The sequence below is a fragment of the Andrena cerasifolii genome, chromosome 2 (assembly GCF_050908995.1).
Source record: "Andrena cerasifolii isolate SP2316 chromosome 2, iyAndCera1_principal, whole genome shotgun sequence".
In the NCBI taxonomy this organism is placed as follows: Eukaryota; Metazoa; Arthropoda; class Insecta; order Hymenoptera; family Andrenidae; genus Andrena; species Andrena cerasifolii.
The window spans coordinates 6,790,063-6,802,790 of NC_135119.1; the positions used below are offsets into that span (position 1 = coordinate 6,790,063).

The following is a 12,728-nucleotide window of genomic DNA, read 5'->3' on the forward strand; positions in this document are numbered from 1 at the left end:
ATCCCCGATATTGAATCGATAGTGTTGCACGCGAGACGAAGCCGATAAAGAAGCTCGCGTGCCCTGAATCGTGAGATCACAGACGAGGTATCTGATATAGGATTGACCTATCACCACAGACCAGGTGTAGAACCACAGGTATATATGAGATCAAAACTGACTTTAATCTGAATTCTCGAGTCGGTATTTCAGTTCGTATGACAGGAACTCCAATAAAGCTTGAGGTCAGACGAGGTACAGAACACACCTAACATTACTGGCGTTAGGTCTAGCCTATACCTGAACCGTGGTTCAACGTTAGGAACCGTAGACAAATAACGGTACCTTAATCGAAACTCTCACATGTACCAAGTCACGCAGGATACTCATTGCCCACTCAATTTCCGAACGAGTCCCCCCCATCAGAAAAAGAATATAAGAAGAAAACGGCAAATTGTCAGCCTTCTAGCCAACACGATTTCAGTGATCTCGTTCTGACGACACCTTTCAGGAAAAGGACTACGCATGATCTTGTCAACGTATAAGGTCGCTCAGACAGCGTACAGCGCGGACGTCAGTGAAAGTATATCGCTCGTGCAGCCCACTCTACCCCACGCTAGATCGGAACTCGTGCACGCTTGCTAGGGGAAGGGGTACGGACGCGGGTATAGGTGTACGTACGGCTGGTGTTACCCGCGTTTCTATAGGCAAGATCGTCGCGTGTAAAATCGCGCGGGACAGGCCCCGAGCGAAGTCTGGACCCAACAATATACTTATACGAGTGACAGTGGACGGTGACTGAAGCATCGACGGTCGCGCGTCTCCTCGGCAGTACGACTATACCGCCATATAGCGGTGACTGTAATCACTCTGCCATGTGAACTCTACCGCTGCTTTAGCCACGGGTGTCACGCCTGAGATTTGCAAATTATTTTCTCTTTCTCTGTACGGAAGGACAAGAAGCGTTCCATTGACTCGCGTGGGCGTTAAAACGTCCGTCCCAGTGAATCACACGTGCCCGATTGTTTCTCAATTCGATCGTCGAGGAAAGATTAATTGTCCACCCGGCGAGGTCTATTATTATCTTCCCGCGGCTGACAATACCTGTCTACGATCGCGTCGCGAACGACTCGATGATTACGCATCGTTGCGAGGTGCATCCTTTCGCGGATACCGGCACGTGCTTCCACGAACAGGTAATCGACAGCTTATCGTGTCGCGGCGGATTCGGTTCTCACGAGACTCACGCGATACTAATTATGTGATTTAGCCGTTACGGTTTCCGTCGGGACACCTGCCCCTCACGAAAGGTGTATGCGCTCCGTTCTGATTGAGAACGATAAGACAAGTGGTGACACGGTTGGTTGAGAGAAGTGGTGAGTTGCCTTTAAGTGGGATTCGCCACGGTGACCGACTACTGACGCCTGCCATCTTTCGACCGAAAATGAGAGAGTTTCTGGGTATACTGATGATGGTAAGTAGAAATGCGTGTTTCGACTATGTTGCATTAGAAACATCGATCTTGCGGTAACATCGCGAACCTCTAAGATCCTTAATAACAGATCCAACGCGATAATACGTATCAACGAGGTAATTGCGTGAATTAAAGCCGCCCCCTATTAACTGTCAATTGGAAAAAGGAAAAAGAATCCGCGGCGTACTGAAGCGGCTCGAGCGATAGCCTGCAGCAATCGCCGTAGCGATTGCGTCACACGTTTTGCTCGAATCGGTTCAGCGATCCTGGAGATTAGAGCACGCAGTTTTCATGCCCGGTGCAACGGTGCAAGGCACCATCGTGTGTGCACATATAGGGCGATCGAAATGGAACTTTTACTACGGGGAGATGTAAGTGTAACGCGGCCGGGAACGATAACGAAAACGTGCAACCCGTCAGCTCGCCGGTGAATTAAACATTCTCGAAATCGAGGGCTGTCTGAAATCGCGTTTCATCGATCGCTCCGTCGCGATAGTCACGGCCTGTGAAACGCGATCGCGTAAAATTTCGCGGAGACTTCCGGGCGTTCGCGGCGTTTCTAATACAAGTGCCGCGACATTGGGCGCGTTTCTAGCGATCGCTGTTGCGTGAAAGTGGAACTGGAGCACTAAAGAGGTGAGTATGCGCATCCGCCATATTGGATCTTCCGGAGAAAGAAGATTATTGAGTACCCGCCTTTTTGCGTGTTGTCAGATTCACTTTATAAACAAAATATGCGTCGTTGATATTGATGCATAGTAGCGCGACACATTATTAGAGGATTCTATTACATTTAAGTTTATATTTGGTTTATAAAGCGAATTTGACAATACTCAAAAAGGCGGGTACTCAATAATCTTCCCTCTTCAGAGGATCCAATATGGCGGATGCGTATACACACCTCTTTAGTGCTCTAGTGGAACTGTTTCGAGGCGACTATCTTTCGTGGTCACGCATTTTCTGGCGGGCACACGTGACCGAGTTTGCGTAGGTACGTCGTATCGGGCAGCGTTCTATGAAATGTGATTCATCGCAGCGTGAAAGCCGAGTGAAATGTAGCGATTCTGTTTGGCGCGTAGCGTAATTCAAGGAACAATTTAGAGTTACGAAAGTAGTCGAAGGGTGTGACTGCCTTTGTGTCAGTTAATTTGAAAGCTTTGGGGGGGAACACTGCCCAGCGTGCACATGCTTACGTTCCAATGCGTTGCGACGTTTTGTAACGTCCTATAGCGAGGTTCAGTAAAATCTATATACGAACCTGATTCTACTTTCCAATTTTGTAAGGTATCGCTTTGCTTCCCAAATGTTGAAATTCGAGGTCTTCTTAACGAATGATAGGTCAAAGTATTATTCACTTCATTAGTACCAACGCTATTGCGCCATTGAATCTCGCGATTTGAGCGTTTATCGGCCACTTCGCGACATTCGAACGACTACTTAGGGATCTGCGGGCTGAGTCTGGGATCGAGAAAAAGTGGTATCGGCTGTGCCATACTATGAGTCAATTGAAAGTGGCATAAGAAAGCTTGTAAACGCCGGTGTGCAAGGATGTTACATCAGACTTAAATCCGTTTAATGTCTGAATCAGATAGCACGGGTTATTTCAAAATTTCACCGCCGAAAATAGGCCAATGGGAGTAGATTTATGAATGGTGGGTCTTCATTTTCACCTAGCGATGATTTCGATAACGCACGCTGGCGTTTCCTGTCTATTTCGCGATCTCTATCACGATTCACGATCAACTACGCTACTCTACTCACACTCGGACATAGGATTTTAATAAACCCTGCTCGCGCCACTTGTTACTCAGATTTCAATTTCCAGTTGCATATCTGCAATTTTTAGGGGTGCGTTCTCTTCTATTTAGAATACATAACTTAACTAATACATAGCAACCCCGATTGTATCTGGTCTCAGCGATACGACCCAACTGGGCATTACTTTGATATTTATGAGAATAATGCTTGGAGATGACCCGAGTACGTATTCCTTCATACCTATAGGATGCCTCGAGTCAATGAAACCATTTCATAGAAGCATGATTCACTCGGATTTCGCAACCGACCACAGATTTCTCCTAATAACCCTTATAGAGTTTTATAGAACCAGCGCTCTGATTACGTCAGTCCCTGTAATCTCGTTTCATCAGCATTCTATGCAAACTTCGCTGGCATCAAATGCATACAAGCATCCATTTCCTACTGATTATCTCATTCCCCTGCATATAACTTCTCAAAATTAATCAAATCTGGGTGTAAAGTGCCCGCAGCCAGTGGCGGATTTCACGGGCGGCTGATGAGCAGTTGCCGTCTGGGCCCCTGCCTAGAAGGCCCCCTAGGGCCCCGTCTTCAAAAAAAAAATATGATTTCATCCAAACACTATATTTTTTTCTGTTCTACTACACTTAGCCTGTTCCTAGTAAACGACCTCTACATGTTCCCGAAAAAATGGGCCCCTCAGAACGTTCGCGATCTGGGCCTTTTCCCTTAAATCCGCCACTGCCCACAGTTCTGTTCAAATGGAACTCGAGGTCTCGCGAATCGTTAGCACTAATGCGTTTTAATTTAATACACCGGATCATCCTTTGGCGTCATGCGCGTTCTTTGAATTCCAGATAACCTTGGCGAACGGACACAGCGGGCCTTGCCTCGAGTACGGGTGTCCAGGACGACCTCACTACGAACCCTTTGTTCCTGCGCCTCCAGGGCACACGCCTAATTGCGCGAAGCCTGGGCAAACGTTCTGTGAAAGCCTCGATCATTATCCTCGGTAAGGAGTTGAATTCGTTTAAGCTACTTAGTACTATGAACGAAGTATTCCATAGCTTATAAGGTACTCCTACAATTTACAGTCTAACGGAACCATCATCTTTCCTTCGCGCGTGTGGTATCGCTACAGGATTCAGAGCAATCTCGCTGACAAAGCTCTTTTATCAGAATCGAGTTACCTCTGCTCAGTTGTAACGATAAGGTATTCATTGCGTTCGATTAAACTTTATTGAACTTCATTATTGATCGCGAGGGTCGACTCAATGATCTTCGTCACGCCCTTTCAGTTTCCGCAGATGAATAATCTTCCCCGCCGAATGTCGATGAATTAGGAGAACGGTAGCGATCACGTAACCAACCACCGGACGCGTTTTCGCGAGATTCGCGAAAAAGATCGGTGGTTTCGGTGTGCCACTTACGCGTGAACAATGCTCGTGGGTACCGCATCGCGGGTCTATGATGTCAGACCTATTATCGCATTTGCATGATAATACCGGCTGTTAACAGCTACGCAAGAACGAGACAGGGATATCGTTTCAAGGTATCGGTCGCCTGTAGCCCGTTGTCGGACCAGTCGATCAAGCGAGGCAATCCAAAGAATGGGACCATTCGACACGCGCCAGCATCTCGGGTCACGAATCAACGCCGAGCTAGGCGGTTGCTAAAGCTTTCCTACAAGAATCAATAGAACACGTGGAACACTTGAAACGATCGAGTCATTCGTTGGAAATGAATTAGCCCGCAGAAAGTTCCACCGGATCGATCGATCTCGCGAAACAATCGCAGCACTCGGCACGCCCTAAGCGAGCTGGCGAGCTGTTGCTCAACGACAAGTTAAACTGCTTCCGTGAGTGTCCGAAAAATCTAGAATTTACAGAAACGCGACCCGCCATTCGTATTCCTCGCGACGCTCTCGGCACGGCCTCTGCATACGAATCGCCCGAACTGTGTGTGCCGAATTTCGGGAAGGGAAAGTCCTGGAACAGTGGGCGCGAAACTGTCCCAGCGGTATCCTGCAAATCGTCGCGTTCTTGCGTCACGTGCGCTTCGTTTCGTTCGCTAGGTCTCCGCGCGGGACCGAGGAAGGTTTCTCGGTAACGGAAACGGTGGACGCGGCTGGCGAACAATTATGGCTGTTCGTCGATTTTCTGTATTCGTTGGGCCTTTTCGCCTGCTCGCAGAACGTCTCAATATTCCGTATATTTATATCTCTTTATTTATAACAAATGGGCTAACGGCACTGACCGAATAAGGCCGTTCGTCCATCGCCGCAAGGCAACTGGAATTTAACAAAAAAGAAAAACGATTGCACGCAACGGCGTGTGTACCTATAACTCAAGGAAATTCTTTAGACTTTTTCTCTACGAAATTAAAAATTAGGCCGTTCGTCCACGGTCGTCGCGGAATTACAACTCGACCGATTAAAGAATTACAAAACCCTGCGGTTGCGTTGCGGCCGTGGACGATCGGCCCAAGTCTCGCAGGTATTCAAAGTTACTGCTACACATACACGGAATCGGTTACTAACTTTCTTTCTTCATAGCGGAATGGCTTAATATTCAACAGCGTCATGCTTAGTTTACACCTGACGATTGCTGAGCCCACTGGGCCGAGCACTCGCCCAGTCCGAACGCATATTCTAGTACTCGGCCGAGTAATCCGGCGGGGAAGATTTTCACTCGGCCGAGTCACTCGTCACGTGTAAACCCAGCTTAAGTTTGAACTACTTTTAGACCGTCTCCGCGTATTCCTTTCTTACGCCGAAGCCAGCTCGCGATCCGAAAGCGATCGACGGTTGCGTAAAAAAGAGCGGCGGCGTAAATAGGAATGCCACGCCGGTTCCGATACGTTTAATTCCTTGATCATCGTAGCGTGACCGTGGCCTTGCCGCGGTCATGCCCTGCTAGATAATTATCGAAACCGCTACGATCGGGCCCCGATCGCCATTCGGTGTCCTATCGTCGGGAGGCCGAGCGTGCAAACCTGATAGACCGTGTGTATGTATCGTCGCGAGCGATCATTCGCGTAATACGTAATCAGCGCCGCAGGCTTCCTCGCGATACAGAATTCTATCTGCATTTCCGCATTACTCTTGCTCCTATTCACTTGCACGCGAAGTCAAAGTTCCGTTGACCCTGGGAAACTAAGCTGTCGTGCGTGGAATTCTTGCGTAAGAATCTTGGGGATGTTTATCTGGAGCGATTCAAGCCGAGTGCCGCGAAAATTGCAAAATGCAACATGCTTCTTCCGAGAAGTCTCTAAGTTTAAGAAATCAGAGCACTCATTCGCGTCCTTGGGACCAAAGGCGCAACTCAGGATTTAATCCTAGGAGGAGCCGAGCCGAGGGGATAAAAATTCAATCAAATTCGTTAGGTGATTATAAAAATTTATTTCTATACTAAAATACAGTTTTCTTTTCCTTTTACAAAGCTCTCTCTCTTTGGGGATGTCAGCGCCCCTTACCTCCCCTCTGGGTGCGCCGCTGCTTGGGACACCGGGGCAGCCTTTCGATAAAATAGCGACGACTGGCGTTCGTCGCCGATGAACGAGTTCCCTGCGATTCCTCCGCGGTGCAATTGCACGGGGACGCGCGGTGACGCAAGATGCATAACAGGAAACATTAATACCCCGTATTGTCTGTCATTTCCCGGCGTTTCTGAGAGAGTTTACGCCGGGATCGTTTCCTCCTCGAGCCTCAAACTCCGACACACCTTCGCTTCCTTGATCGTTATCGTTTTATCGATGCCGCGGATCAGCCAGTGTAACCGAGGAGTCCGCTGGGTATGAGAATGAATCGAAGCGTCGTTTCGAGGTCAATAGTGTCCCCCGATCGCCGTCCATTGACAAGCAACGCTTATTCGAAAGTCGGTGGACGTTGACGGGAAGCGACGCGATCGAGATGCAGCCTGTGATCCAGGCCGACGGTCGAGCAGCGGCGAGAAACCAGCTTTTAGGCGCGGATTCCATGAATTAAACATCAAGACGCATCTCTAGCGTGTCTTTCACCGCGGAGAAAGTTTCGGCGTCCGCGGACGGGGCACCCCGTTCGTCGTAATTCGTCGTGTTTGCGCGGACACTTAGCGCCGCCGGACCATCGCGAAATTTTATGTCCGCGGAACCTGCGAACGATAATAACTCGAGTATACGCGGACTTGGTACCTTTGAAATCGTTGAACACGCGGTTTAGGAATAAGGAAGATGAAAGCTTGTAGGGGGAAGAAACTGTTTTCTCTGCGGGAAAGCTAGTGGGAAGGTACACACCGGGCGAGCGATGATCGAAGAGAGCTGAGCTGTTATAGAGGATTGCGCAATCCACTTTTCACATCCTGAAGCAGCTTTCATCGAAGCGATTGTCAGTCAGACGATGGGAGTTCGGAAGGTGTTCCTCTGGAGCTTAAGCTCCGCGCGCGTTGGTTAATGTAACTTTATCTATTCCCATTATCCCTCTCTGTTTAATCTGTTTCCGTTCCGAAATTGGCTGTACGAGCTTGAGTAAGATAGGATAGGTCGTAGAACCTAGCTTCCGTGAAGCCATGAATAACGCATGGGGAGATAAGCAATTTTTTATTCGCCTTCAAAATGATTCTATTAAAGTCCCGGCGAGAAGTCTTGAGCAACGGCTGGGTCCGGTATCGTGACAAATGTCAGTGGTAATTTACATCGTGCTGGGTCGAAGTTCGTCGCGAGAATGCAGCGAAGAAACTATGCTGTCCCATTTCTTTTTATCGACTCTGTCGCCTTGGAATTTCTATTATCTCCATTGTACATAGGTACGTGTTTCTTCTGTTCCCAGGCAGCTGATCAAGTTTCTCGTGGACAAGTGCAGCTTCGACTTCAGCTCTGCACTGAAAGACGAGTCCAAAGACGACTTTAACGTGTACAGGTAGATAGTTCATCGGATTCGTTAACTCTTCGACGAGTAACCCCCTAAGTGGGGACTTTAAAGACAAATATCGAGAGACGATAGCTAATTAAGCCTTCAAACAAGAATAACTCTGTAGATCATCTAGATTGAGATTGCCCCCTCCCCCCCTTAGGTGGTGAATTAGTGAACACCCACTGAAATCGATGAAGAGCAAATGAATTTTGTTCAAGGTCAATCCCAGATTACTTCGAGGGTTACGATTACACCCCGCGAGTTGAGCCGCAATTACACACGCAAGCGATACCATTCGTGCCGTCGCAGTATCCTCTGAGAGAGCAGCCGGCCTTAATTTATGGATCCCCGTCGAACGACACCAACCAGAATGGGTAATTTGAATGCTAATCCCTCTGTTATCCGCGGCGGAACCACCCAGGTGTCCCTCGGCACCGTGCGTCTCTTTCTGAATCGCAGTTACAGATACACCACGCCCGCTCAGCCGCAGAGAAATCCGTTTCTGATCGATGGAACGCCGACCGCCAAGTATCCTGTACACCCTGGTAGCCAACGCGGGCCCGTCGAACGTCCCTTCTACCCTCAGCCGGGATCCTTGAACTCGTTCGGGCAGGGTCAAGCATGGTGGGCAAACAGGTGATTACTCACGGACGCGTTGGACGACCGCTCTGATAATACTGTTTAACGTTGCCACGCTCTATTACCGCCTTTTTTCTCTCCTCCGCCTCCTCGACGAGCTTCAAGGATGATGAATGGCGTTGGTCGAGCCTCGCGCTGGCAAATCCTGTCGCGGTGAAACTTGGAGCGTAAAGCTTTCAGTGATAAAAGTCGAGTTGCCGTAGCTGTCGAGCGTGTGGTTTGAATTTTTGGAGCTGGTGTCAGTGGAGGATTCGTCGATCGGTTTCTGTTAGTTCGAGGTATCCTCTACATGAGCAACCTTTGGGCCGTAGTTGGCCAAAAGTGGAAAGCTAATATTCTACGCGGGCCGCAATATTAAATACTTTAATTATACTAATCAAAGAATTGTAATGCATGGGGTGAATTTGATGTCTCTGGCATAGATTTACAATAAAATGTTCTTTTTAATTGCGGGCGGCAGGCAGGAGGGCCAAATGCGGACCGTGGGTTGCTCATCACTGCTCTAGATGTTGGTTCTTTTGAATAGATTCCTGGATCTACCGCGCAGTGCCCTGGTAGATCGTCGTATCGTTCTTTCCCTTATTAAATTATGTTACGAACAATCGATTCTGCTATTGGTAACCTTCAAGCGAGACAGTTGATTAATGCGAAGGAACGTTTATTTCTAGATACGCGAGGAGCAGCAGAGTTGCACTCCGCACACTCTACGAGAACCCATTGTTGAGGTACAGCAAACTGGGCAAGACGCGTAAAAGGAGGCAGTCCAATCTGGACGCCATTTCACTTTGTCCAACTGACGCGCAGTACATCACGCCCAGGGCTGCTCTGAACAATCAAGGGAACTGGATGTACGTGGTGAATCTTCAGGACCAGAACCAGAAGTACACGCAACTCGTGAAGAGCGAGAGATGCAGGTGAGTAGCCACGCAATGTTTCTCCTCGTGCTATGTAAGCATTTCAAGCGAAGCTCGAAATCAACCGTCGCATGTCTCGTCTCTTCCAGAACAAGCGTATGCAACGGTATCTGCTCCATTCCAGCTGGTTACACCAGCAAGTGTCAGCAGCAGTATGTCCAGAAGCGATTGGTCGCCCTGGAAGGAAGTGGGAACCAATTGTACACCGACGTATTCTGGATTCCCCACGGTTGCTCGTGTCAGATTATGGCTAATTATTCAAAGTGAACCATAATCCTCGGTTAACGCAGCATTGTGGGGTTTCCGTGATCCGTTAGAGAACGAATCGAGAGATACTCAAGGATTGGGAACGGAGGAGATTTTCAAGTCGTAAGGGAGAAGCGAAGAATACAGGCAATGGAAGATGTGTGAGCATGCATCATGATTCTTGTATATAGGAAGTAGAAATTGGAATGCGAAGACTTCGAAAGAGACAATGGGGAGAACATACAACGAAAGCCGAAGTCACGGTGGACTTCGAGTAATTAATACAGTCTGACATTTATCTGTTTCAGACTTAAGTGGCTTTTACCTTCTTTTTTTTACTGTACGTAGTTTTTCTGTTCAGCTTAGTGTAGGCATCTACCATTTCAATGCGCGATATTTAAGGTAGTTCGAGTATTTATGATTTCGAGTAGCAATTTCGTAGTTACCATCGGAGGACTATGCCGAGCAAACATTTCTATGGCTGGTAATGTAGGCGAGCATGCGTAGATCGATAACGCGTCGCAAACGCTGTAACCTTTATGTAAATAGATTCTTAGGATATTTAAGGCTGCGTTACAAAACATCGACAACAGACATTTACTTGCTAACAATACACGTAAGAAACGGTACTACCGCGTGCTCCGCCATTAGATGTCGCTAGTTACCTCGAAATTATAAGTCCCCGTGCCTTCCTCGAAGGACATCGCAAACTTTGCGTTTTCTAAACACCCATCTCTAGGAACGCTCCCAATCATTTTCTCCTAAAGTTACATTTCTCCAGTCACCGGACGAATTACAGCAACAACACCGTTTCGACGACGCGTCCTCCTCGGTAAAGCTGCGACGTGAACTGGCTCACGAGTTCACAGTCCATCGATCGTCTCCTAAACGGCTCGTGAAAACTGTTCTTCAGCTACGCACACACACAGACGTCGCCGTTCCAAGGTCGACATTCGCGCGTCGCGTTAAATCACTCCCATTTAATTACCAGCTTGACGAAACTACCCAACAACCATTCGCGAACGTTCCCTATTCCCCGGCGTAACAGTACCCCCTCGCAGCGGCTTCAATCAACTTCGACGAGCCTTGTTCCCGTCCCTGGAAAGGAGAAAAGGAACAGCGAGGGCCAGCGTGGAGGGCCGGTTTGCAGGCGGTCCGCATACAACGCTCGAAGGATATCGCGCAAAACGGGAAGCGATTTACGGGAGAGCGTAACTGGTTATCAAGGACAGAGCGAGATATGGGTTAACCCGTATATCGCCGAGACGCGAGCACGGCCTCGCGCAGCCCATGAAATAAAAGGATACCGACTCGCGCCGCGCGACTGATATAAAAAGGATCAAAAGGAGAAGCACAAGGGGGAGAGTTTGGGACGGTTGGGGTGTGGCGAGGGGGGAGGGTAGGGGGGGGGGGATAACTGCCAGGAGGTCAGACACGCGCAGGATGCGCGGAATTTTCTCACCGCGAGGCCACGCACACCCTTCGTTTTACGCGGTTTTTTACGATCGCTCGAGTTTCCAACCCCCCCGACAGTTCCGTTCCGTCGGTCCTCGGCCGCGATATCGATCGAATTTCGGGAAACTCATTAACGGCGAGCCGCGGCGCTCCGTTTCGAGGAATAGTCGGGGATGACGGAAGACGGGAGAGGAGAGAAAGAATCCCTTTTCCCGGGAAAAGGCGGCAGGAAGCGAGGGATAGTAACGATCGGCGATGTTTTTCTCCTCGCCAGGCGCGAGGAGGGGCGGAGGAGGCCGATGATTACGTACGGACGGGTTTAAATCGGCCGGGCGTTAATTCGACGAGATGCAAAATCCGCCCGGCATAGAAAATTACGTTAGATTGAGGAGCGCCAATGGGCGACGCACGCGTTCGGAATATTTTCGGCGGCGCGCTGGCGTCCCGTTTCCGGCGCTCCGTCCGATCGGTCCACCAGCGACCATTTCGGGGTAGGTAATGCGTCTCTTCTTGCGATCGCAAATAGAGACTCCTCAATCGCTGAGAGTGATACTCATTATATTTAAAAAAAAAAAAAAAAACAGGAAAGGAATGGAAAAATTTCCTAAAAAGGGTGTGACGCGCGGCCTAGGCTACGCCCATGGCAGCCGCGTATTCTTCCGCGAGAACCTCAGCTTCCGGCTGGTCGCGAAGGCAGCAGGAAAAATTGAGAGCTCCCCGCTGGTGTCCTCGGGGGTGCGTCGGCCGCGTACGCGTACACGCATATACGGCCGCGTAAGTGCGCGCTATAGATTTCGCTCCACTCTGCGAAACGGTGTACTTGTGCGTGCCGCTCCGTGTGTCGTATTCACTCTCGAGGCCCTCCCTCTCGCCCTCTGGCCCGCCGCGCTGCCTCCCCCGTCGCGGCCACCCTCTTTCCATCCCGCCACCTGCCACGCAGAAAGAGAGAGACAGAGACGCGGAGCAGAAAAAAAGGGTGAATTTCTAGGCACGTAAGCGCTCGTGCAACGCACCTACATCGACTATCTGCGTGCACTTGTGCTCTACGCGCTTCCCACCCTCGTCCTGGGCTGTCAGTAGCGATGGCCTCAAGACACCTCGAATCTTCCGTCGACAGTAGCTTCCAACTCAAAACGTCTGACCTCGCTGTGTTCAATGCATTTCAATGGAGATATCGTTAAGGAGGGTTGAAAATATCGCGAGGGTTGGTTACCGTAAGAATCTGGAAAAGTAGGACAGTGGCCCTGCAGGGTAGAGTTTATACGAATTTATCCAACTGCATGCAAAAATACCATGATACATTTCAATAACTCGCTGCTCTTTCAGAAACAGTCGAAGCCTCGAATTCCGCTGTTTTCGTCAACCACCCAAAAAC

General features: G+C 49.2%; 1 protein-coding gene across 3 annotated transcripts; it reads left to right on the forward strand.

Moving 5' to 3' along the window:
• Window positions 1–195: 195 nt before the first annotated feature.
• On the forward strand, window positions 196–10,527 carry Spz5 (spatzle 5 Toll-1 receptor). Of its 3 annotated transcripts, none has more exons than XM_076807244.1 (8): window positions 199–1,175; window positions 1,250–1,453; window positions 4,069–4,223; window positions 8,016–8,105; window positions 8,318–8,473; window positions 8,565–8,735; window positions 9,407–9,652; window positions 9,742–10,527. In XM_076807244.1, exons 2-8 carry the CDS (start codon window positions 1,424–1,426, stop codon window positions 9,917–9,919), a joined length of 1,026 nt encoding a protein of 341 aa, XP_076663359.1. In that variant the 5' UTR covers window positions 199–1,175; window positions 1,250–1,423; the 3' UTR covers window positions 9,920–10,527. The 3 variants fall into 3 exon arrangements, with proteins under 3 accessions (XP_076663360.1, XP_076663359.1, XP_076663358.1); XM_076807243.1 differs by having other exon boundaries at window positions 209–1,175; window positions 8,559–8,735; XM_076807245.1 differs by lacking the exon at window positions 8,565–8,735 and having other exon boundaries at window positions 196–1,175.
• Window positions 10,528–12,728: the final 2,201 nt, after the last annotated feature.